The sequence below is a fragment of the Echeneis naucrates genome, chromosome 6 (assembly GCF_900963305.1).
Source record: "Echeneis naucrates chromosome 6, fEcheNa1.1, whole genome shotgun sequence".
Lineage (NCBI taxonomy): Eukaryota > Metazoa > Chordata > Actinopteri > Carangiformes > Echeneidae > Echeneis > Echeneis naucrates.
Genome location: NC_042516.1, coordinates 21,026,903 through 21,053,152, shown reverse-complemented (window position 1 = coordinate 21,053,152; position 26,250 = coordinate 21,026,903). Strand labels below are relative to the sequence as shown.

The following is a 26,250-nucleotide window of genomic DNA, read 5'->3' as shown; positions in this document are numbered from 1 at the left end:
ATATTAATGAGCTCATCGTGTCATATTTGCACTCTGCCTTGTGCCGGCTGTGCGGCGCGCTTTACCTGTTTACATGCAGAGTGTTTTAATGTTGAACTGCATAAAGCTGAACAAGGCTCTTCTCACTTTTAGTGAGACTTTTTCTGTCTGTTGTCAGACAAGAGAACAACTCAGATGTTGCCACCAAGTCACAGTCGATTAACACTGCAAGTTAACAGGCTTTCACGTCTGCGTCGTTTCCAAGCTGCCTCTCCGCTAAAATCCTAATTTTGTCACTGAATGATTCTGGTGATTCTGCTTAACGTTTTTGTTTAACGCTGTCATCAGGTCAAAATAAAAAAAGAAGGCAACTTCGTAATGAACTGATGGCATTTTGATGAGCTCCAGCATGCTAACTAAGCTGTGGAACATTAGCCCGTTCGTTGTTGCCGTTATTACACTTGTAGCAATTTGCTCACGGCCTCACAGAGCGGCTAGTGTGGCTCTAGACTGTTATGCTGTGTCTTAGTTTGTGTACTTGCTATTTTCAGCAACCTTGCAGTGCACTGTGAGTTTGCAGATGGAGCAAAAGTTGGCGGACACACGCCAACCTGCACCGGCGCCATCTTGGCTATGTGGCGTCAGAGAGAGAACGACTGATTTATTCTGAAGGCAGCTGGTGAAAATCTAGTCGGGCAGCAATCGTTTTGTGTTGTGTTTGTGTTTGAGCAGTGTTGATTTGAGACGACACCCCTCACATACCAGTATGTGGTATACACACTACTACAGGTCAGTGTTAACAAAAGTGTCGCTAATGACACACACTTTTGTTTTCTACAGCACTCGTGAACACAGTCGAAAATTCACTGCTCGGAAATCATTATCTTCATATTCTTCATATTTCACCGTTTTCAACAGAAATGGATTTAAAAAAAAAAACTGCAGAAACAATATTTCAATGATAATGTGAAACCTCGCTGCTGAAACCTGTGCAGTTACTTTAGTTTCAAAGGTTGCAACCTCGGCACCCTTCCTGTTGAGAACCTACACAAATAAATGTACGTTACTTTCTATACAGCAAAAAAAGAGCCATAAGGATAATTCACAAAACTGGTTACAGAAAACGCACAAATCAAAAACACTGAAACTTACTGATCTGGTTCATTTTCAAACAGCACAAATCGTGTACAGAGCAATAAACAACCTCCTCCCAGAAAATATTCAAAAACCGTTTTTTCAAAGAGGTGGAGGATATCATTTGGGCGGGGAACTAAATTTAAAACATCTTTGTGCTCGAACAATTTTAAAAACTTTTTGTCTTTCTACATGTGGAGCAGATTGACGTGGGGAGCTAAGGCAATGTCCAAGCGTGAGCAAGTTCAAACAGCGGTACAAACACATGGTAATCACAAGGTATCAGGAAGAACACTACGGTTCTCACAGATTGTTCATTTTTTCTTGCCATGGGGAAATATGTTTTTTCTGTTTGATTCGATCAATCCTTTTCGAACATGTTAATACTGTTTTAATTGTTTCAACTGTTTTCATTTGTTCTTTTGTTGTTTTGCTGTTTTGTATTACTTTTACGTTTGAAATAAAGCCTTCATTCATTCATTCAAATAAATGTGTAAATAGGGTTTAATCGTAGGATTTGCAAATGTAATTGGAGCAAGTGAAACTAAAGATGTTAAATTTCACCATTATAGTCAACATAGAGAGAGATTATTGTCAATGCATTATATTTATATCTACAGCTCATTAAAACACAAGCTAGGAATTGAAGAGTTAATAATCGTACTATTCATTTCTGTCTGTCCTAAAATGGAGGCTTGCACAAAAAGAAGTGAGCCTGCTACTGAGCAACCGAGTCAGGAGGACGATATTTGGAAGTGACACAGCAGTGGTAATGCTTTCTTCGAGAGTCCAGTTGTTGACAGTTTCAAGGAAAGAACGTGAAAACGGAGAGAATCATGGTCAGAAATGAAAAGCTGCTGTTATCCGCCGGACTGACTCTCCTGTCGGCCGGCACACCGCTGGCCTCATTTAGTCCAACTGTTCTACATTATATCAAAAAATGACAGAGCCTTGTCATTTATTAATGAAGGATCAGTTTTTCAGGAGCGCCGTTTCAGCCAGGAACAAATAATTCATTGTCTGGTTGATAATCTAAACAAATGACTCTTGTCAAACGAACAATGGTGACACTTTGCCCCGACATCGCTGGGAAATGTTGACTGCCAACATGTGAAGATAAATTACGCACATTGTTGAGAAAGAGAATTTCAAATAAATTCAAATTGTAGAAAGGCACTAGAAAATAAAGAAATGTATTCACGGGAAGGGAGGGAAAGCAATTTGTGTAAGGGCATTTTTCCGGCTCCATAAGTAGCCGTGTTGACCAAAAGCGGTGATAAAGATTGGGAAATATCTGTAGGTGTTGAGTAAGAATGAAATCTCTCACCTGAGCTCTGCTGCAGACTCCACATTTCTGCTTGTGAGTCGAGGCAACATTATCTGCTCCAAGCAAAAGTCACACACACACACACACACCCTGAATAAAATTCTTGGTGTTGCGTTGCACTGCGGGTAATGTAGCTTTAATTTTTGGATAAAGAAGAAGAACGTTTGAAATTTAAAAAAAATTTAAATTTCTCTGGTTCTGTCGTTAAAACAGAACGGGGGTTGACACGCCTTCGATTCTCTGCTAATTTGAGTGACATAGTAAAAAAAAAAAATAAAAATAAAAAATATCTATGAGGAACTGCGCACAATCAGGTTCGTAAGATCTGAAAGATGTCGCAGTTGTGTTCTGCAGCCGAACCACTTATTGATGTGTTGAAACCCAAAGAGATTCACAACTGCTCAGTGAAACATGAAGGCTTTATCGGGTCCTTTTGTTTTTGTTCCCCCGTCACCAAAGTCTCTTTCATCCCAGCATGCAGCTACAGGAATTCAGCTTGAGGACACCGGTGCAGACACAGACATGTAGCACTGACATTTAATTGATTTTAAACCCACGAAGGGATGTGGAAGTGGAAGACACACGAACCAAAGAGATGCAAAGTCGACATTTGGCCTGACTTTTTTTTTTTTAATGATATGTTGGTGCAGCAGTGAATAAAACAGGTCAGCGGCGTCTCCTGTGATCTGCTTCCTGGTCTCTATCTGTACTTTTACACTTTCTTTGTCATCCATCAAGTGTAGGACAGGAGTTTATTCCCTTACCGGCTAATTTGAGGCATTAGGCACCGACTTGCCGACAGAAGTCAATAAGTACTTTGTTTTTTTTAATGCTCACGCCGCTCAATTCATGTATATCAGTCCCGCCTACCACCCCCCCCCCCCCCCCCCCCCCCCCCCCACCCCCGAACATGCAGTCTGTTAACGTTCGTCTCATCTGACGTCCAGACAGAAAATCATTATCATCAAAATCATAGTCTCTCGCCTACTTTCTCAATCTCGTCCCCTCCAGGGATGAAGGTGTGCGTGATGCAGCCGCGGGGTCGGTGTGAATGTGACCCCACGTGGTTTTATTTCGGCCTCGGTCACCTTTGACCTCCATCTATCTTTCATTCCTCAGGCAGACTGTCAATAACAGCTCTCCCGTCGCTGTTTATTTTCACATTAGCGTCTTTCTCTCTCCTCGTCTTCTCGCTCTGCCTTTGTCAACTGCTGCAGTTTTCCATCATGTCCTCATTTTACCTTTGTGCCCGTGTAATAGCTTCTTACCCGTCGACTTCCTTCTCTCTCTCTCGCTCTCTCTCTCTGTGTAACCCCTCAGATCATCGCGCCCGGCGGAAGAGCATAGCCACCGGGAAGCAGCCGAGCATGGAGGTCCCTCCCACTGCCCCCCTTCAGCCCTTCCGACAATCCGTGAGTAACCCTCCCTGTTCCCGGCCTCGCTCGCTACCTCCGTCCCTCTCGCTGTCCCTCCTCCCTCCTCCCGCCCTGGGCCCGCCCCACACCTGTGGCCGCCGGGCCAGCGGCACCCCGCCTCACCCTTACCCCCTCTCCCTGGCCGTCTCCCCCTCCTTCGGCTTGTGCCAGCAGCAGCACCAGCAGCAGCAAAAGGGCTCCAAGAAGGGGCCTGGCACGCCCCCCTTGCCCCACTCGCTGCCCCTTTCCCCCTCCCTGTCCTTCACACTGCCTCACTCGCCTGCCGCCTCCTCCTCCTCCCCCCCCTTCTCGTACTGGGGCGGAGACTGGAGGGCTGCCGGTTCGAGTCCAGTGGCGGGAGGAACGTTTATTGCACCACTGCCCCCTGTTGAGGTATGTGACACCAACATAGCTGAAGCAGAGACACTGGCTTCGTTTTCATGTTCCACTAATGTGCACGTAACCAGGTTTGGTTTTCAGGTGTGAATACTTTGAGTGTGGAAACATGAGAACATGTCATACCTTTCAGTCCACGTCTACAAACATGTGCTCTGTATTTTTTCTTTATTTTGTGGACAGTTTTTTCTACTTTTTATGACAATCATTGATCTCCATTATTTCCCTAACAGGATCAATTAGGGGTCTCTTGAAACGTACTTGATTTGCATGATGGAAAGCATTAATCAGCATGAAAGTTACCTCATCATTGTGTGCTAATGTAGTTTAAGTGCAGAGTTATCTGAAAGTGCTGCAGTGCATTTTGTTAATTAGTTTGTTTGCAGAATTTAAATATCATAAAGGACATAGAATAATAGAGGTTTATGTTTATGTGCAGGGAGACTAATTCTCCCCCAACACACACACACACACACACACACACACACACACAAACTCTAAAATTCAATCAAGTGTAAGCATTAACATCAAGCAGACAACAAAAACAAGACAATCAGAGCGGAAAGGAAAAATAAATGACAAAGGCGAGAAAAATGTTTTAAATGTAAGGTCAAAAAGAAGAAGCTGAAAACAATTTGAAGATTTTGCAAAGCGTTTTGTAAGTGTGCTGTACTGTGTACATCAGAGTTTACCACAAAACACGGGCCAAAAAAGGCCGCAGGTGATCCATCACCGTAACCGCGAAACCTCCGTTTTGGCTGAGATGAGTGTTTTCAATGTTTCAGGTTCTCTGATTGGATAGGAGGAGGAAGTCTGAAGCAGGAAGGAAGTGTCCCCGTAAAGTGGCACCAAGCATGAGCAAAAAGGCTTTGAAACACCAGAAGTAGACAAACCATGTACAATTAGAGACATAAACTGAGAAAGTCAAGGTATTTTATTAAACATGAAAAAACTGCCTGACAACAAACAGCCTAGTTGTTGAGTACACATTTACAAGTACAAGTTACTTCAGTAAGCATAAGTAAGTAGAATTTAATTTGAAAAACGCACTTGAGTTATCAGGAATGCCGGAAAATGGTCCCTGTGAGAGTTACACAATTACGCTGTGTTAAAAGATGCTTTATCGATTTCTTTTCTTTATTTTTTTTGTAAACGGCTTGAAACACTGAAAAATTCAACAGTCTGAGGTTGTTTCGTCCAACTGAAGAACCGTTAAGGAGATTTAGTTAATGAACATAAAGAAAAGCTGCAACTCTTCACATTGCAATAAGTTGAAACCAGAAAATGTAGATACACTCAAACGTAGAAAGCTGTTCGAGTGGCAGCCTGTAGGATGAACGCAGCAGATGATGCTGTCGTGGAATTAAAAGGTCGACTAGCATTTCACCATTTCAGCACCAGTGTTGGTAAATGCTGCTCATTAAGACGTGATTCTTTTCAGACAGCTCTGACAATAACTGCTTTAAAAAATGTAGTGTGGATAGTAGCAAATTGAGCTAAATCACAGGATGACACCAGTAATCTCCTTGAACTTGAAATGAGCCCAAAGCCAAACAGCAGCAGAGTGTGCTGTGCATGCAGACGAAGCTGGTCTTCCCTCCTGTTTCGCTGTTAACCCACTTCGTTGTGATTTATTGTCACGCAGTCTTTCTCTCTCTCTCCCCCCAGATAATCTTCTGCCTGTATTCAATACTTTTACTTCTTGAGACTTAAAGTGGCAGACGAAACGGCTAATCAAATCAGATTTAGTCATGCAGGCTATTAGCTTGGAACCAGCAGATGGAGCCAAGTCTTTAGTCATATCCTCAAGACATGTTTCAAAGGCATTTGACTCACGCCAGATGACGAGGTGTCATTTCCCTCCAGTCATTCTCCCGCTGAATAATGCCGTTATGGTATAGGTGCATCAATGAAATTACTGTGAGCTGCCGGGAAGCACCTCAAAGCTGAGTGGGTGAAGCTTTTTCAAGGCACGGCAGTAAATAAGAAAGATTATTTAAAAGAAACAACAACAACAAAGCATTAACTCATATCTCATGGATGTTTTGAGATTTGCATGAACACGGATTTAAAATTTCACATTTGTAGTTTTCAAATGCGGAAATGTTAGCAGGATGAAATCCTTTTTATTTAGGTGGAAAATATTCATTATACAAAGCTGAAAAAGAAAATATCCCTATGATACAATTAAAATTGTAACACAAAAGTCTCCCGTTTGACTTCCTACAAACCAAATGTCTGTCTCAGCGCCCAAACTCGGCTGCCAGGTCGTAGATGAGTGCGTCACACAAGAAAGATCTAAACACAATAAATGTTTGGGGTTGTAAGGGGCACGACAACAGCGGGGCTCGTTACTTGTTTCATTGTCTTTGACTGTGACTTTTATTTTTTGATTACGTAAGGAAACTTCCTGTTCCTGGACTGTTTGGCACACCACTGCCCACCTCAGGATCTCTTAGGACACTGCACTGGTTTTCGTGTTGATAATAAATGTACCCTGTGCTCTCCCCCATCATGCATCACGTGTTTCATTTGTGTGTGTGTGTGTGTGTGTGTGTTCATCTGGTTTTGGTAAACACATCTATCTGACGCAAACAACACCGACTGTCATGTGTTTATTTTGTCTTCATTCTTGTAAATCTCTCTGTCTGACTTTCCTGTCCTGTCTTTGCCACTTTCCTACTCATCTTTCCCAACTGGCATCCACCGCCGGTCTGTCTCTTCATCATGCACATCCTCCCATTACTTTTCTGTTTCCCCGGTGTTGTTCTCCTCCTCCACCCAACTCCAGAGTTTCCTCAGCAGAAGGTTGAAGGGCTCGATCAAGAGGGCAAAGAGTCAGCCCAAACTGGACCGAACCAGCAGTATCCGCCAAATGATCCTCCCCCGCTTCCGACACTTCCCCAGTGCCGACCAAGACAGGTCAGTGCCCAGAGCGTGTGCGAGGGATTTTTGAAGCTTCATGTGTGGATTAATCAGCTGTGTGCGGATGTTTTACCCCGCAGTGTGTAGCTGCATTCATGTATGACCTCTTTTTCTCTGGGGTTCGTTTGGGTGGTATGCATCTGATGGCTTCTCAAGCAATTCGCTTGCATCTTTCCGATTGAAACTGGATGTTGAGATGGAGTATAATGCAGTTAACAACCAGTTAAAACTGACCGAGAATCAGCTTCAGTTTGGGGAAAAAGTGCACATTTCATCAGATGTTGTGCTGTTGTGCTCAGAAGCGTGTTTACAAGCACAAGACAATTTGCTGTTTTCTTGGCTTCTGCAGGAAACATTTAGCATTTTGCAGACTGACTGTTATAGGTGGCACATATAATCGCTTCACTCTGTCTATCCATCGTTGTTAGAAAATTGTTTATTTTAAACATTGATGTCCCACTGCAGTATCACACTCAGCAGCATCTCTGCTTCTCAGCTGGGCCAAGAAAAAAAAAAAAAAAAAAAACGTCCCTGCTCTCTCCATGGCAACCAGCAGACAGCCATATGGCGGCTGTATAGACCATAATGAGTCAGTGTGAGATTTGCTTAATTATACCTCCTCTGTATCGTGTACATATTTGCAGCGGCACCAGGATTGTTCAGAGGTACGCAGCGAGTTTCTGAGAGGAAGCTGATTGCACAAAGATTATTTTCTTCTATTCTGCAGTAGAAAACAAAAGCAAACATAAGAATAGATGACATCATTTCTGACATTTTGGGGATCCAAATAATGCCAGCTCATCCATTTAAAAAAAAGTTAATTTCTACGTGTTTCATCAATAACATTTCAGAAAATTAAGAAAAAAGACACTTTCGTTTTGCCCCAAAAAGCGAAGATGTTCAGTTCACTGTGATGAATAAAAGCAGCATATTATCACTAATTGTCTAATTGTTGCAGCTCTAATTCTGCCCATGCACACCATCTATGAGCTCCCACCGGACAGACTTCAACTTCAAATGTGACCAAGGTCATCTTGATAGTTTAAACACAGGGCAAACGTGCACTCAAGAGAGTGCTGAGACCTTTTTCCTGAGCCAGGTGTCTGCCAAAGTGCATTTCCACATGATTTATTCATTTGGAAAGGTTGTGGATGTCTATTATCCCCGGCTGGTCTGAGGACACACAGAACGGACAAAAAAAAGTCAAGAGCCTTGTGAATTCAAGTTTGTTTGCCAAGGCCCTCATGGCTGATATCCATTTTCACAGCTCCTGCTTTTCTCTGGATGTTTCCTGTCAGGGATGTCAGCAAACATCTGTAACTTTGTTCATTTTTATTTATCCAGGGAGGATTTGCACATGCCCTTTTTTTTCCAACCTGTTTTGAAATTCATGCAGCCATAAACGCGTCTCTGAGCTCCAAACAGGCTCTAAAACCTTCAGTGATATTTTCACATGTTGTTTTCAAATCAAACTGATTGCTTGTTGAAGTCTCTTCCTGCACCAAACGCCAGCTCGCTCCGTCTAACGGCTTCGAACTTTTGCATAAATTAACTTTTACTTGTTTTCCGTCGTCCTGTGATCACCTTCTTCTACAGTGTGATACAGTCCGTATATTTTCATCCATCGTTGGTCAACATTTTAACTACTAAATGAATTAACTTGTAAACCAATGAAAACAAAGCAAGTCACAGGTGATCTAGAAAACATTTTGTCAGCAGGCAGTGTCAGTGTCCTGAGATGACCAGAATGCAATTTGGAAGCTTTTCTGTCCCGCAGCGAATAAAAATCCAAATCCCTTATCAATTAACTTTTTTATTTAAATAAATCCATTAATTCTTTAGCCAATGAAAATGTCACAAAATAATGAAAAAGGCCCGTTACATTTTCCCCACAGCTAGAGGTGCTATCTGACAAACCATGACCTTCAGCGCTAACCGCTGTGCCGCCCGGCTGCCCTCTACCTGAGGAGTGGCAAATTGATTAACAATCAACTGCTGAAATTGTAAAATTGCAACTGGACGTGGACTGCAGGGTTACCAGGGTTATCAATTAATGCTGAGCAGTTTTAATTATTCAGCTAAATCAATTTCAACACTTTATTTAGTTAATTGCAGTTTATGAAATTATATGGATTTCCAGACTCAAACGTGTCATTGTGTCGTCAGTACAGATTTCATTTAGCGCCTCAATCCTCAATCCTTTAATATTAATTCATTTCAACAAGCTCTGGTGCTAAATTTTCTTTTCACTGCTGGCAATTTTATTTTTCAACTGGTCAGTCATGTGGGGAGAAAAAAAAAGCCAAACTTGTTTGTGAGTTTTGCATTAATTCTTTTCTCTGGTCATGAAGCTGCTGATATTGTTTCATCACTCGTGACGTGTTAATTATCATTTTCAAGTTGAGCGTGTCGTGTCCTCGCTGGGAATTTCTTCTGCCTCCAGCGCTCTCCTCTCAATCCGTTCTTCCACTCCGACCTCTTCACATCCTTCCTTCCTCTCCTTTTCACTCTAATCCACATCCTACCTTCTTCCTCTCCAAAGGACCCACTGTTTACATAATCAACCTGATTTCCTCTGAGGTCTTCTCCCTCCACCCCTCACCTCTTTTTCTATCAGTCTTTCCTTCCCTCACATCCTCTCCTGACCTCCCCCACTCGCTCTCTCTCTCCTCTCTGTATTCTCTTCAATCTGACTCATTCCTTTGGGTCTATTTTTATCCCTCTCTCTCTCTTTTGCTTTGTGTTTCTCCCCCGCCGCACCCCCCCCAGCCCGGTCCCCCTACATGTAATCAGTGCTGTGTTGATGAACGTTATGATTGAACATAGACAAAAGCAGTGCAAACGCAGGGGAGAGGGCTGAGAGTCGGATCCATCACGGAGGATAAACAGTACCTTTTTCTCCAGTAGGTCTTTTTTTTTTTTTTGGTCCTCCCTCCATCCCCCTTTTCTCCTCAGAAGGGGCTTCATCACGTCTGACCATCCCTCCTTGCTCTCTGGTTAGACAAACTGTGTCATCATACGTCTGTCTTAATGACTCTGCTGAGCCGGTCTGTACTATTACGTTCTCGGTGCATGTATGTGTGTGTGGGAGATAATGTGTAGCTGAGCATGATGGGCTTTGGTGGAAACCCTGTTCACTTGTAAGTAGTGTGAGTCTTTTGCAGTGTGTGTCTTTGTCAGGATTTATGATAGTGTTAAGATTATCTTTAAAATATTGGGTGTGGACGTGAAAAATGTTTTTCCTTGAGGGTAAAGACTGGCTGAATCTGTAAAGTGAGCTGTGTAAATACCATTACAAACAGTTAAGATATGCACTTTATATTTACTGCCTAAATATTTGCTTTCCGAAGCTGTAAAATAGACAAAACTGTGAGGCAGTGTTAAAAAAAAAAAACAAAACAAAACAAACACTATTTTGATGTCCTGTAATTACTGATATCATCATTTACATTTCAAACAAGGACGTAATGAGCGCTTCAGAATAAGTACACAAGATCAGAGTCACTTTGCTGTCCACTCAATCAACTGGATTTCCTTTCAAATTCATCAAATGAACCTTGGGCTGCAGAGGCTTGATGTGTCTGCTCACGTTAGAGCTGTCAGTATGATTGTTTGGAACAGAGAGTTTAAAGAGTCTGCTTTATTTTTCACTGTTTTTATGCCGTTTAGAAATGTGAGGTTAATATCTTTGGCTATTTATGAGTGACTTGCTGTCGGTGGCAAAAACTGCAAAGATTTTGGTCAGTCAACAGTTCTGAATCTGGAGAACATCGAAAAGTGAGCTTTGTTTCACAAGCTGTAATGTGTTGTTATGTTGTTAAGTACCTTGTGTATTGTCAGGAAGGTAGTTCTGGTGAAAGTCCCTACATTTTTGAATGAACTTGGAATTTCTTTGTTAGAAGAAAAAATTTCTATACATTCTTGTGCACAGAACTGAAGTGTGAGACTTTTTTCAATAAAATAGCTCTTCTCTGCTCCCCCTCAACATCTAACCATAGCTATCATTCCTCCCAGGACCCGTTTGATGCAGAGCTTCAAAGAGTCCCACTCCCATGAGTCCTTGCTGTCTCCCAGCAGCGCAGCTGAGGCGCTGGACCTCACTCTGGACGAGGACGCCATCATCAAACCTGTCCACTCGAGCATCCTCGGACAAGAGTACTGTTTTGAGGTGAGAAACGAGCTGCGCCGCACTCCCACTGGAAGTGTACAGAGCAGTAAATAACACCAAAACTCTTGTTCCAGCCTGACAAAGTGACAGTGATGTGAAATGAAAAGAATCTCTTTTCTTTCTCTTATTTTGAAAAAAAATAAAAAAATAAAAAAATAAAAAGACACAAGGAGAGTAGAAATGAGCCCTAGTCCCTACATAATCTGCTGATTGCCCATCGCCTTTCCATTAGTGGAACATGACAGAGGTTGAGAGTGAATGAGAGATGCAGTCTCCATAGTTACTAATGGCTGTGGTTGTTGAATTTACCATTGGCTATAACCTCAGGTGACTACGGCGTCGGGAACCAAGTGCTTTGCGTGTCGCTCAGCTGCAGAGAGAGACAAATGGATCGAGAACCTGCAGAGAGCTGTCAAGCCCAACAAGGTGAGGGGAGAGAAAGGGATGCGGTAGAGGAAGAAAAAAAAGGATGATCCCTCTGTCTGTGTGTCTCTCTCTCTCCTCCCCGTCTCCCGTTGTTGTCTGTTTTCCAATAAGAGCGCACCGCATCATTTCTCTGTGTGAACTCCATCCTGGTGTCTGTGTGTGTCTGTGCTGAAAAATGTGGCCGCTTCTCCAAGCAAATATTAAGGCTGCACGAGGTAGCGTTGCAGGGTGCAGGATTCAAATTGCTGTTTCAAAAAAAAAAAAAAAACCTTGATATACACAAATCAAGTAATTCGATGTCAGTAAATTGCACACAGCAGACTCATGTTTACCAGCACAGCTTGTCTGCGATGCACGATTCCACCAGGTACCGACAAACGGTAGAAGGTCTGACATTGTGACTCCCGTTTCCATCCACACTGCTCTTCAAAAAAGACTTTGGGCCTCATGCACGTAGGAACAGATAGATTCCTAAATTGGACATTTAAAGAACTAAAAGAGGAGATTTTGTGGAGTTCATCAAATTGTCATTATTGAAATTTTACCCTTATGTGATCATACGAGTTTTGTACAGATGTCTAAGTTTGTATATGTATTTTGACGGTGTGACCGCTGTTCAGGTCACCGTCCACCAGCTTAGATTTATTTTAGGCTCTATTATCCTCTGACATAATCTCCACCTGCCTGTTGTGTCCCTTTGACCCCCCTCGACATTTTAAAACATTTTTTAGTCTCTGAATTTATGTCCCTTCCCTTTTCATTGCCAGTTTTACTCTTTTTATAACTCCCGACTTTGCTGAACTTGCCTTTTCTTTTGTTGTTGTTGTTGTCTGCTGATTTCCGAGAGCGGTACTTGAGGCTCTGCAGCGTGATGTATTTATTTAGTTAGTTATTTATTTTCAATTTCTTTTTTTTTTTTTGAAGATGTCGCCTCATTTGGCAGCTCTAGAGGGACTGATTATACCTAATGATCAAAATGCAGCCACATGCATGTGAACAATCGGCGTTCAGCAAGCTGAAACAAGCAATTTACCACCAGCTTGTCCAATAAGCAGAGTTTGGTGAATTTGAACTTGAAAGGCAGGATGTGAAAATGGTGCTTGCATGAGGCCCACTGTCAGCGTGTCTGTATAATTAATTAGCAACACAGATGAGAAGCAGCTTTAAATAAGATATGTATTTCAATAATAACACCAAAAAATAATTTTTTTTGCTCATGCAGTTTTAAAAACAATTTCCTAATTCTCACCTGTGATATTGTCCTGTGCGTCCCCGTCCTCCCTGTTATTAAAAAAAAAATGGATTAGACGTGCAAGACATGCCGCTTTGATGGCAACCAGAGATTTAGGAGTTATTCAGCCAGACTGAGATGAAACATCACCAGAGCTGAACGCCTCGTCCAGATGCTCGGGCTGTGGGGGTCCTGGCTGAGTCATGGTGCTCCGAGGACTCCATGGAGTGGGGGCTGTCTCCAAAAACACCCACCCCCCTCCTTTACCCCTCAAGAACACACGCTGTGCATCTCAGACCAGATGCATCAGCAGCGATAAGGCGCTCTGCAGAAACAAGGACTCTTTGTAAGCCTTTTAAATCCCTCTTTGAACTATAATTTTTGAGGGTTTTTTTTTGCTTTTTGTTTTTGAAAAGGCAGAGCAGCCACTCCACCCTGCTTTGGTGTTTTATTAGTTTTTGATGGTGAAATTGAGATAAGACAGAAACCGGGGGAAGATTTCACGTATCAAGGCAGAGGACTCGAGCCCACGCTGATGTTGCAGCACTGTATGTGCACTAGCAAACTGAGCCACCAGATGCCCAGCACATTCAAACTCAGAGGCTTGGAATTAATTACGCCTTGTGCTTGGCACCGGTTCTCAGAGAGCACACAAATGGAGAACTTAAGAACTTCGGATCTTGCTGATGATCACGTATCGAGCTGTCTAATTTAGGACCTTAAATTGTCTGGAGCGAACAGGGGGCTAACAACAATGGCATTTCAGCCCAGTTAAAGTGACTCAGCCACCCCCCCCCCCCCCTCCCCCCTCCCCAACTCTGCAATCAGCACGGTACTCTCTCCTCCCGTGGGGGATGTCAGTTATAGCTCGAGCTTTGTGACCATGATTGGGAAGCGTAGCTGTCTACAGAAACATCGCCACCATTGTTTGTGCCCTGCCTTTGTGTCATTTGTCTGTTTGTATGTTTAAGTGGATTACTTTATTTTTTTTCCAGGTTAAACTGCTGTTTTATTCCTGTCCGTCATATATTTATTTCTTTTATGTCTTCCTGTCCTGCTGTTTTCGTTGGCTGTGTTCATTCAGTGTTGAGCTGATAGCAATTCATCAAGTACAACCTACCCTCAGTGGTTCACCCTCTGTGTCACCAGCCATTTCTTTCCTGTCTTTCACTCAGTTTTCCTGCAGGCCAACCGTCTGCCACCCTCTCTTTGCTGCCACATCTTGTTCCTTTACTGTTAATCATATTTTCCCCTGCATTATATTCTCTTTTCTCTCTAGAGCTTTTTAAATAATGACTGTCATGTCAGATGAACTTGACCTTATTTGACCCCGCTTCATCGCCACGCAGGACAACAGTCGGAGGGTGGACAATGTGCTGAAGCTGTGGATCATCGAGGCCCGCGAGCTTCCAGCCAAGAAGCGCTACTACTGCGAACTTTGTCTGGACGACATGCTGTACGCGCGCACCACCAGCAAGCCCCGCACCGACACCGTCTTCTGGGGCGAGCACTTTGAATTCAACAACCTGCCAGCCATCCGCAACCTACGCCTTCATCTATACAAGGAGACGGACAAGAAGAGACGCAAGGTGACAAAGAGAGCGTCAGCTAAAGTAAAATCACAACAAAAGCAGTGCAGCAGTAACTCATATATATATATATATATATATATATATATATATATATATATATATATATATGTATGTAGAGTTACGATCCGTATATTTGCAATAACAATATGGTCATTCATGGTGATGAGCTTCCACAGAAATTAACACCTGAATCTGCAGCGGCCCTGTGGAGCTCAATAGCATGTTTCATTGTCTATTTGTTCAGCCCTCGGCATTATCATCATTTTCACCAACTTCAGGCGGCTGTTTTCAGCAGGAAAGCTCTAAAAATCTACTAAAATCCCACCACACTGCCCGACCGACACGGCTAACGACTAACTGGTGAAATGTGTAGTCAAGCACTTACCGGCTATAGCACCAGAAATTTCCCCCAAGAGTTAATGAAGACCAAAAGCAGAGCTAAAAAAAACATTCACCCACATTCACCAGGTGGCCAGGGAACAGATGAGTGATGAAACCTGACGATGTTTCCGCTTCCACAAAGTTTCCAAAAAGTCATTAAGTGGAGGTTTAAAGGTAATAAAAGTACTGAAACACTCAAACAAAGAGGTGAATTTGTTTTGAAGAAAACGCCAGAAGCAAAATGGAGCAGTTTGTTCAAGTGTCATGTCAACAACAGCATAGATACAGAAATACGCAGAGTGGATAAAGCATTCAAACGAGCAACATACCAACACAAAGAAGAAAAAAAACATTTTTTCAGTCAAGCAATCGTGGTAATTGATGAACGTAATCACTCAGCCATGTCATAGAGCATGAGATGGAAGAAATGCCTCCTTTGGTTTGTCAAAAATAATACAATTTAAATGCAAGAATGACTACTGATTCGGATTTTAATTTTTATTGTTCTCAATTTATTCCAAGAGTGGCTCTACCAACAATTCATTTTTGGCTCATACTTCAGGGATCCAGTGTTAGTCTCCCTGCTCATTATTAATTCAGTGCAGAAAACTTAAGTGAATATCTAATATCTGCCTCTTTCACCCTCCAAGGAAAAGAGCACATACTTGGGACTTGTGAGCATCCCCATCTCAAGCATCACTGGACGTCAGTTTGTGGAGCAATGGTACCCGGTCATCCAGCCCAGCGTCCTCACCAAGGGAGCCGGCGTCGGAGGGGGGAAGATCATCAACGCATCCTTACGCCTGAAATCCCGCTTCCAGACCATGAACATCCTGCCCATGGAGCTGTACAAGGAGTTCGCGGAGTACGTCACCAATAACTACCGCACCATGTGTGCTGTGTTGGAGCCCGTGCTGAGTGTCAAGAGCAAAGAGGAAGTGGCCTGTGCGCTGGTGCATATTCTGCAGAGCACGGGCAAAGCTAAGGTGAGGCACGCTCGTCCTTTTTATTTGACTTTTTGGTATCAGTCAGACTGATCTTTAAAAAAAAAAAAAAATAATAATAATGGCGTTTTCCTTTTTCTCCAGGATTTCCTTTCAGACATGGCGATGTGTGAGGTAGACAGATTCATCGACCGAGAACACCTTATCTTCAGAGAGAACACTCTGGCCACCAAAGCCATAGAAGAGTACCTCAAACTGATTGGACATAAGTACCTCAAGGATGCTATAGGTGAGCCAGCGCAGTGGAGGGGGGGGGGTCTTGATGTGGGACACTGGCTCATCCAAATCAGCCAATGTCAAGGTAGTCTGATGAGCTTTTAAAAGTTTGGAAAGACACAACATTTAGTTAAAAGACAGAAACTCTCGGCTCACTTCATTGGTCAGAGAGTTTGGTTTTGTTTGGTAATTTCATTGTTTTCCAGTTTACCCAGATTCATGTGTTTTTTTATGTTTCCTTGTGGAGATCGACAGCATGTTGAATTACGTGGTTATCCGAGCTCCGGTCTCGATGGAAGTCATAAGCAGCTCTAAAACACAGAAGGATGGGCTCAGTATTTTTGGCACACTGTACATAAAACTACTGATTATCCCAATTTAATGCCTGAATGTTTCCGCAAGTCCACATGAACACTTCACAACTACATAATCCGCTTTCTGCAGATACTTACTGACTCAAGATAAGTGGAAGTGGAAAGATTGGCTAAATGTTTAACTAGTAGAAAATCTGAATGAATATTTTTAGTTAGTGTGGATGTGAATCAAAATAGCAATGGATGTTTGAAATATCATTGGTTTCCTTCTGTACCAACAGTTACTAACATCATGTCATTCTGTAGGGGAGTTCATAAGGGCCTTGTATGATTCAGAGGAAAACTGTGAAGTGGACCCCATGAGAACACCGCCCTCAGTGCTCCCAGACCACCAAGCCAATCTCCGAATGTGCTGTGAACTGGCACTCTGCAAGATCGTTAACTCCCATTGGTCAGTTTTTAAAAAGAAATCCGTTGTTTTCAGTGTGTTTATTCCGTTCATCTAAATAGAAAACACACATATTCCGAATGTCCTCAGATTGCGTCTGATCCTCATGTGCCTTCACAGTGTTTTCCCTCGAGAGCTGAAGGAGGTTTTTGCCTCGTGGAGAGTTCGCTGTGCTGAGAGGGGTCGGGAAGACATCGCAGACCGCCTCATCAGTGGTTCCCTCTTTCTACGCTTCCTGTGTCCCGCCATCATGTCCCCATCGCTCTTCAACCTCACCCAGGAGTATCCCGACGAGCAGACATCTCGCACGCTCACCCTCATCGCTAAAGTAGTGCAAAACCTGGCTAACTTTTCCAAGTCAGTTTTATTTCATTTTATTTACAGCCCAAAAACTTTACTGTGAGCAGCCAGTGCTTTGCTGTACTCAGCCCAATCTATGCTAAAGGCAGAAGTATCAGTTGGTCACAACAACCAGACAAACTGTAACTAAACAGAAATGTTCATTGTATGTTGCTTTGTGAGGGGACAAAGAAAATTGATCGTTACTGATTTAAAATATAAAAAAAAAATATTGCATGTAGGTCTTCCTGAAAGTCAGAATTTGAAAAAATGTTGAATATATTGAATAATTAAAATCCATCCTTTTCCATACTGTGCCAGAAATTTTAAAATGTGCCACGTTTTGCCTCCAAAAACGTATTAACATCTTCAGGCAACGAGCATGAAGGTGTGGTTCGTGGGTTGATGCCCAAAATCTACATATAAGACAGATAATGATTTCAGCTGACATCTCTGTCACTTTCTCTTCTCTTTCGTACCTCCCGCCGCCACCAGGTTCGGCAGTAAAGAGGAGTACATGTGCTTCATGAATGCGTTTTTAGAGATGGAGTGGGGCTCCATGCAGCAATTCCTGTACGAAATCTCCAACTTGGACAGTGTCAGCAACGCAGGCGGCTTTGAGGGGTACATCGACCTGGGCAGGGAGCTGTCGATACTGCACAGTCTCCTGTGGGAGGTTATGGCTCAGCTCAGCAAGGTAAAACCAAACAGTGACTAATGTTAGCCGAGTTCAATCTGTTATACTATGTGCAACAAAAGTTGAACATCTTTCAGAGCGTCTTCGCTCAGAATAACCTGAAAAATAAACGTCTTGCACGTTTACAGTGTCCTTGTACATCCTTTGTGTTTTTATTACCCTTCTGCAAAACGAAAATCAAACTCTGGACTGGATGTATCGCTTTAACATTGAATTTCCACGATTCAATCTCAAAAACGTCTCGCTGTTCTCTCACTTCTCTCACCAAATGAGGCTGAAAGTCGTTAATCAATCTTAAGCTGTCATTAACTTTTAGAAGCTCCAGGTGAGCGGAGGTGGATGCATGGCATTTTAATGAAATCCTTACTTTAGACATGTTTTTTTTTTTAAATATCCAAACCAAATCACTTTGTCTTATGTCTGTCAACCACAGGATGCGATCATCAAACTGGGTCCTTTGCCCCGCCTCCTGAATGACATCAGCATGGCCTTGCGTAACCCTCACCTCCAGAGGCAGCCCAGCCACCAGACTGACAGGGTCCCGGACAGACAGACAGAGAGGCTGCTGTCACGGCCGAGCTTTAACAGGGGCATCTCATCCGAGTTTCAAAATCTCATGATGAGAGATATTAATAGGTAGGCGACGTCCCGCGTCACGATCATGCCAGATACTCTTTTATGATTTAACTTGAATGTCAAATGCTGAAATTTGGATTGTTTGCTCAAAACGCGTTTCTAAGAAGAATTTGGAGGCTTTTCTACTTCACTTGAACATTTTCACGCAGTTTGACTTAAGTGGCTCCCCGTTTGTCTTGTGAACGAACCGGTGTCTAACGTTTGTCACACTGGAGGATCCTTAGGTTGGGAACACATTTATCATCAATGTGTGGTGAGACAGCAGTTAGAAGTAACGCTGCCCTGACCTTCTTCAACCATGTGTGTGTAAAAGGAGAATCTTTTCCTGCTGTGTTTGTACTTTTTCTTCTTCCACCACTGCTTTAGTAGTTTTGGAGCGGCTTCCTTTTGAAAATACTGTGAACCGGTTCTTGGATAGGGAACCTCATCGTGTGAACCTGCAGCTGCTGTTGGCCTTACTCACTGTTCTTCTCCAGCTCTATAGATATCACTCGCTTGCCTTCCCCTACCTCCGCCGGAGGGGTCATGCCACCCCACTCTCAGACGAGTTTTCAGGACCGTGACCACCCTCATCGAGCGTCCTCCAAAGACATGTTTTATGTTTCACGCCCCCCGTTGGCCCGATCCAGCCCTGCCTACTGCACAAGCAGCTCGGACATCACCGAACCAGACCCTAAGGTGAGTTTCATCACACTGAACGGGGGAATCATCATCCCATCCACTAGGTTTACCTTTATCAGAGCGAGGTTAGTATGGCGTGCATGTTAGTCATACTCGTTAGAATCTGCCATCGTGTGATCGAGGCTCTAGTGTATCATGACATCTGCTTTTTTTCCACTGATTCACCACGCAACTCATCCTAGCGGTATTTCCTGGGAAATACTTTGAGGCATTCCGATATCCAGGCCTCGCGGTAAAAACACCCGCACCACCCTCACCCATATCATCCGTGGCCACCTAACATAACCAAATAACATGGGGCAGAAGTGCCTCTCATATCCCTTATGATCTAGGTGCTCAGTGTCAATAAAAGCGTATCTATGATGGACCTCCAGGATTCCCGAATGAACAGCGTGTCTAACCTGCAGTCGGTGGAAATGCTCAACTCCTCCCAGGCCTCCATCGCCGGCATGGGCAGCTTCGGAGGGCTGAGCAGCGGAGGCGGTGGCGGCCTGGGGTCGGGCCTGAGCAGCCAGCTGCGGGCCGGTGGGAGGTTGTCAGCTGGCTCTGGCGGCTCCAGCATGTCCGGCGGCCTTCGGCTGAGCCAGCTGAGCCAGATGGGCACCACCACCGACTCGCTATCCCAGCAGCAGCAACAGCAGGCCGCCGCCATGCGCTACCCGCTTTCCTTCCAGAATCCCCTCTTTCATCTGGCGACTGCTGATGGGCCTCAACAGCAACAGCTCCATCACCAGCACAGCCGGGCTCAACCCCCAGCGCCCCTGCTCCTGGCCCCAGAGCCCGAGCCCTCCCACCAGACCTACATCCCACAGTTCGCCCACGGGGGGTTCTCTCGCAGCGAGGACCTGTCCACCCTCAGGACCAGGGACAGTCACCTGGGCCAGCCCAGCATCATCCACTCACACAGCTACAGTGACGACTACAGCCGGGCTGACTATGGACGCAGACAGGTGTCGATACATCTGCAGGTAAAACGCCTGTTCACTGTATTCGTCGTCTTTAGTTTTTATTTTTCTTCTTCCTCAATTTGATGACAACAACAAATGTTTGTGTCAATTATTGAGCAGAGTGGCGATGAAAGAATGTAATAAAAATAACTTTGTACATGTCCCAAACTGACATCTTCAGATTCTCGGTTTGGTCCAGCTCAGGCACTAAAGATATTTAGGTTTCAGGAATATCAATCGGGCGAAAGAAGCAAATTGCCACTATTGTTAAACAGAAGCCTGAAAATCATTAATTTCCTTCAATAGATGTCTTCAACAATTACCTATCAAAACTGCTGCAGACTGATTGTTCAATAAATGATTTAAGCTCATGAGTTTGAATTGATGTTGACGTTGACTCATTTTCAATAATTCTTTAATTCTTTGTATTACTGAAATCAGACTTCCTGGATGAAATGTTCTTGTGTCACTGCTCAGCCAACATCAACAGCATTTCATTCTTTTAACGCTGCCTCTCTGGTCACATTTGCATCATTTGACTTGGAAACAATACTGATGTGTTATTTATTCGTTTTCCCTTTAAGGATAACCTCCAACAGCAGCAACAAATGATGGGCATGACCTCCCAGACAGGAACCTCCCACTCCTCTCTGGCCACAACACCCCCCTCCACAGTCCAACCCGTGCGCCAGAGTTCAGTTGCTCCGCCTCCGACCCAGCGCGTCAAATCCCAGACGTCCCATCAGTTGTCGGTCAGCTCAGCTGCTGCTCCCGCCGCTCCGGCTAAAACGCGACCGCAGAGTGGGAACCTCCTCCAGTCACCAGAGTCTGGCTACGGCGGCAGGCAGCACGGGCCCCGGCAGCTGTCCGTCAAAGACAACACCGCTCCGGGCCTGCCCCACCAGCAGAGCTCTGTCAGGGAAAGCCAGAGTCCACAGGGAACCACCAGTCAGAGCACTCAGCAGTCGCCACAGCAGCAGCCACAGCCGCAGCAACAGCATCTTCTCAAACCCACCATGAGCAAACAGGTAACATCTGCTCACCTTCTCCTCGTTTATTCTTCTTTGTCCATCAGCACCCGCTCTCATGGATATTTCTCAACGTCTCGACGCAGACTTTCATCCACTTAAGAACTCTTGTTCTCATATTCAGTGTGCTGGCCTTTCTTCCCAGGGCTCCCAGTCTCCGTCCACCCTCAATCCCCCGACCCCAGCCAATGAGCGAACAGTGGCCTGGGTGTCCAACATGCCTCATCTGTCGGCTGACATTGAAAGTTCGCGGATTGACCGTGAAGATTTCAAGCTGAAGGAGTACTCAAAGAGTATGGATGAGTCACGCATGGACCGGGTAGGTATCGTTTTTAAGTCCCACAATTTCCCTTTAAAGGAAAATGTTCAAATCGTGTCCGTCACAGTTGAGGAGGCGGGGTCAGGGTTATTCAGAAAGAAAGAAAGAAAGAAAGAACAGCCAAATGCTCGTCCTTTTTCGGTTGGGTATATTCACTGCACTGGCCGCAGGAGTATTCATCAACAGGAAAATAGTCCAAAACCTGCCGCTGCAGCCGCTGATCCCTCCGGGCCTGTAAAAATCTCACCCGTCTCCCTCTCTCTACCGCAGGTACGGGAGTACGAGGAGGAGATCAACTCCCTGAAGGAGCGCCTGATGATGTCCCATAAAAAGCTGGAGGAGTACGAGCGGAGGCTGCTCACGCAGGAGCAGCAGACCAATAAGATCCTCCTGCAGTACCAGAACCGACTGGAGGACAGTGAGCGGAGGCTACGGCAGCAGCAAGTGGAGAAAGACTCCCAAATTAAAGGAATAATTAGCAGGTAAATGGAGGCTGCTGTTGGGCTGGAGGGCAAACGACAGCTAAGACGTGCGGTCTTTTATATAGAGGCCAGGGGCGGGACACATTAACTTTATTTTTGTTTATTATGTCGCCTTTGGTGAATAGACGAAATGAGTATGTGGAAAAACGTGACACGTACTCCCAGATTAAGATTACTTGCATTCATTAAAACGTATTTTCAGACTTCTGAGGAGTGACTGGAACCTTGTGTGGTTGACACAGTACAACCTTTGTATATCGGATTCTATTTAACAAGATTTAAACATGAGGTTGAATCAGGTCTTTCTAAAAATACACACATTGCATATTGGAATGTGACTCTATTTACCAGAGGTTGCTATCTTGCACAGAATATTGCAGAGTAGCAGGTTGGGTTCAGTTTCATTAAACACTGCGGCCTTGGGAACAAGGCAGGGAGCTATATATTGAAAGCCAAAGCTGCAGACATGTAATGAGTGACAAATTAAATAAGAGACCGTATTACAGAGGACAGAGATCTATATCTTCTTCGATAAGCTTGCAGGCCATGTTTCCTTGACTGCTGCTTCTTTTCAGCTGGACAAAGGAGTCGTTGATTGTCCTCTGAGCTCTTGTTATAAATCTGCCATATTTGGGTGACTGTGGAGAGCTCCAGTTGAGTCCTAATTCATTGAGTGCTTGTGTGAAATTGCAGTTTTCGAGTGCAGTCTTTAGTGTCTATTGATCGACCACAATAATTAAGTAGTTGGTTGGTAAAAGAGCGGATTATTGATTGTATTTCAGTTGTATTCAGGAACAAAAAAAAAAAAACAAGAGTTTGCTGTGTTGTGAGAACTTTTGGATGATTTTAAGTCTGACTGCACATTAGCAACACCGCCCAACAATTTTTTTTTTCTTTTTTTCCGTTTTGGAAAGAGTTCAGTTAAAAGAACCTGTAAGAGAAAAGGAGTACAATATTTTTGTTCAGCTCTTTTGATAGTCTGTGGTCTGCAACTGAAGGGTGGATATCTGTGACAGAGAATATTGCCACTTCTAATCCACTCCAGGAAAGAAGACATGGAATGAAGACAGAGACAGTCCAGCTCGTCTTTAATGGAAAAACCATCTTTAACGGCCTAACTTTGTATATAAAACCATTGTTAAACTCCTCGCCGTGTCTTTGTGCTGCTGCACTAATCGTCAGCTGTTTTTACGAAGCAGCTCTGGCTTTTAACTGGATTTTGGGGTCATTTCAGGTGATTCCAGTCAGTTTAGTGTTCAGTTGACTCTCCTACCAGATGGCACTCTAAAAAAGCACACGAGGATGGAAATTTTGATAACTTCAGAAACATGTCTGCACTTGTTGGAGTCTTGTTTTGGACCTTCAGGCACAGGACTATGGAAGACCATGGTTTTAATATTTGCTCTTCCATTTTAAATCAAAGTGACCCGTGATCACTGACGGACTGCTGATACGTCTTTCTGCAATAGTGAGCACGGGGACCGATACGTCTCTCGGTTTCTTAAACGCATACAGTGCTACGGTGTAATATGAGAAGGGGAGAAAGTCACAAAACTCCAATCAGCCTGTGAGAGGACGAAGATACGAGCGTTAAGCACTTAACCATTCATTCATTATCTCTCCCCTCGGAGTTTGAGCTCAAAGCAAATCTGCTTCACACTAAAAGCATCTTGTGAAGCAAACTGATATTTCTCCGGCTTACACTTGTAACTTGTGTGACTTTTATCACTGGACCACACAAGGACGAAGTAAGTAGCAGATCCGGATGCTTCCGAGTCAATTTTACTCACACTTTACGGAGCCAGACCATGTCATCGAATGCATTGCTCGAGCTGGAAACGGCTGAATTTTAATGCGCCAAAGAGCGATGCGGCGCAGAGAGTATCAATGCCAAGAAATGTGCTCTCAGGCCATCGACTGGACTCCTAAATCTAAGTGAAATGGCGAGCGTAACCATCGCCTTCTGTTTTTTTTTTTTTTTTTTTGGGGGGGGGTCATCTTTAATTGACTTTTACATAAAATTTTCACATTCAGAGCCGTCATTTGGAGGCAAATGTAAGCTCAGGTTCTGCTGAAAGCAGCGATCTTGACTTCCTGGCTCCTGCGGCAGGTTTATCTGCAGAACGACAACACTTTTGCGTTTTGTTTTCAGGTTGAAGAGATTTTCTGTGAACGAAGCCTTAATGTTCTGTGCATAAACTTTTCTTTAAGCTCAGAGCAAACCCAATATCTGTCAACAGAACAGATCCACTTTTTGTTCTCAACAATCTAATTTAAACCAAAGCCAGATACTGGGTTTTAAGTCATGCTAGGTCAAATCCACTGAAAACACTGAGTCCACTTTACCTGTAGCACTTTCATCTCAATTATTAATATTATTTTTTTGACAGGTGATTCTATTAGTTGGCGGCGGGTTATTCATTTAATTTTTTTGTCAAAATATTTTTAATGCATTTGGGTAATTATAAATATTAACAAAACTATTTATCTTCCCCAAGCTGTTTGCCATGAAAGGTGCAACGAGAGAGGCCCGGTGAAGGTGGGGGGGGGGGGGGGGGGGGGGGCAACGTTCTTAATCGTACCTGTCATAGTAATCATTTATTTTTAACTATAATCCATAGCATATATATTCTGTGATGCAAGAGCCATAACAATAATAATAAATAAGATATATATAAATTCTATTTAGCGTGAGATTCTAATTATTTTAACTTTGCAATAGCTAAAGTTTTAGCCGGAGAAGCGCAATAATAGATACAATATGTCTACATGTGCTGTGTGTGCAGGCGCACATGCAAGATGCTGGTGAGGTGTATTGTATTGCATTTTGTGTATGTAAAGAAACAGTAACTTCCTGCCAAAATCTTTTACCAGGTGCCATCCACAGTATCTAAACAGAGAGAATAAAGACCTGGAGTACTGTAAAGTGCAAAAATACCGCAGAGACAAACACGACAAACGATGACGTGACTCTTTGACAACAGTATGCTCTGAAGTGTGTTCCTAAGTTCTCTCTTTGTTTTTTGGCTTATCTGTATGGTGTTTGTGAATTTATCTGCATTTTAAATGAAAGACTGCAATGGATATTATTTCTAAGTTAAAGCGAAAGAGGTGACCTTCTATCTGTCTGATTTTGCTGTATATGCTTGGTATGACTTTGACCCACAGTCCGTCATCGGTGGTGTCCAGTGACATGGTGATCAGAATAGTTGTTAAGAAAGTTCTACAGTTCCAGTATGATTTCAGTATTTTTATTATTATTATTATTATTATTATTATTATTATTATTATCGAAAGGGCAACCACATTATTATTTTCCTTTTCCCTCTCCAGAGATATCGATTATATTCTGATGTCAGTATATCTGCCTCTCTTTTGTAGCAAAAATATATTGCTAGGCTGTACAGATTGTACTACAGCAAAACTTATGTGGTGTGGTGATGAGTTTTGGCTTGATGTGTGTGTGTGTGTGTGTGTGTGTGTGTGTGTGATTGACAGGGCTTGTAGCAACAGCCAAGGGTTTCTATTATACCTTGAGCAGACCTGTGTCAAATAGTTGCAAATAATTCTTAGTGGGTTTTAATTGGGTGGTGGTGGTGGTGGGCGTCGCCCGCTCGATGCCGAAAGGTACGTTTCCAATCGAAGACATGTACGACTTTGACGAAAAGGAAGGAAGGAAGGAAGTATTTGCAGCTGCTGTTTGATGCAGGTCTGTTGTTTCTTTCTGTTGACTTTACATCCTATTTGACACCTTTTGTCTCTTGCCTTTTTTCTCTGTAGCATAATATTCAGACATTGTGACCTCATGTTGGTAGATGCACACATTGTTTTGACGACATGTACGACTTGACCTCAAAAGCACACTACTTGAAGAACAACTGGAAATAAGAAGCTTAACTTTTTTTTGTTTGTTTTTATTTATTTATGAACATATCACCCACATGATTCATTGTCTGCCTTTTGAAGTCATGTCAAAATCTACTGCTGTATGCCCATGTTACATTCCATTGTTTTTTGGGACAGTGCTAATATTTCTGTCTGTGCTGACGATTGATTTTCTTTTCCTATTCTCTTCTTTTGTAAAAAATAAAATAACTCTCAACACTGTACATTATTTATGGAATAAAACATCCAAACACTTATGTTTGAAACTTCACCTGTGGAT

The 26,250-nt window shown here is 43.3% G+C and overlaps 1 protein-coding gene across 1 annotated transcript in view; it reads left to right on the top strand.

Annotated features, from left to right (window-relative positions):
- Positions 1–26,250, top strand: part of syngap1b (synaptic Ras GTPase activating protein 1b) — an 84,838-nt gene that overhangs the window by 46,759 nt on the left and 11,829 nt on the right. The window contains exons 3-18 of the mRNA XM_029504224.1: positions 3,761–3,852; positions 7,043–7,173; positions 11,191–11,344; positions 11,672–11,770; positions 14,351–14,590; positions 15,625–15,960; positions 16,063–16,207; positions 16,815–16,959; positions 17,077–17,313; positions 17,791–17,992; positions 18,426–18,628; positions 19,105–19,306; positions 19,684–20,277; positions 20,841–21,284; positions 21,430–21,603; positions 21,874–22,085. Of these exons, the coding sequence (XP_029360084.1) occupies positions 3,761–3,852; positions 7,043–7,173; positions 11,191–11,344; positions 11,672–11,770; positions 14,351–14,590; positions 15,625–15,960; positions 16,063–16,207; positions 16,815–16,959; positions 17,077–17,313; positions 17,791–17,992; positions 18,426–18,628; positions 19,105–19,306; positions 19,684–20,277; positions 20,841–21,284; positions 21,430–21,603; positions 21,874–22,085 (3,610 nt within the window). The remainder of the gene's footprint in view (positions 1–3,760; positions 3,853–7,042; positions 7,174–11,190; positions 11,345–11,671; positions 11,771–14,350; positions 14,591–15,624; positions 15,961–16,062; positions 16,208–16,814; positions 16,960–17,076; positions 17,314–17,790; positions 17,993–18,425; positions 18,629–19,104; positions 19,307–19,683; positions 20,278–20,840; positions 21,285–21,429; positions 21,604–21,873; positions 22,086–26,250) is intronic.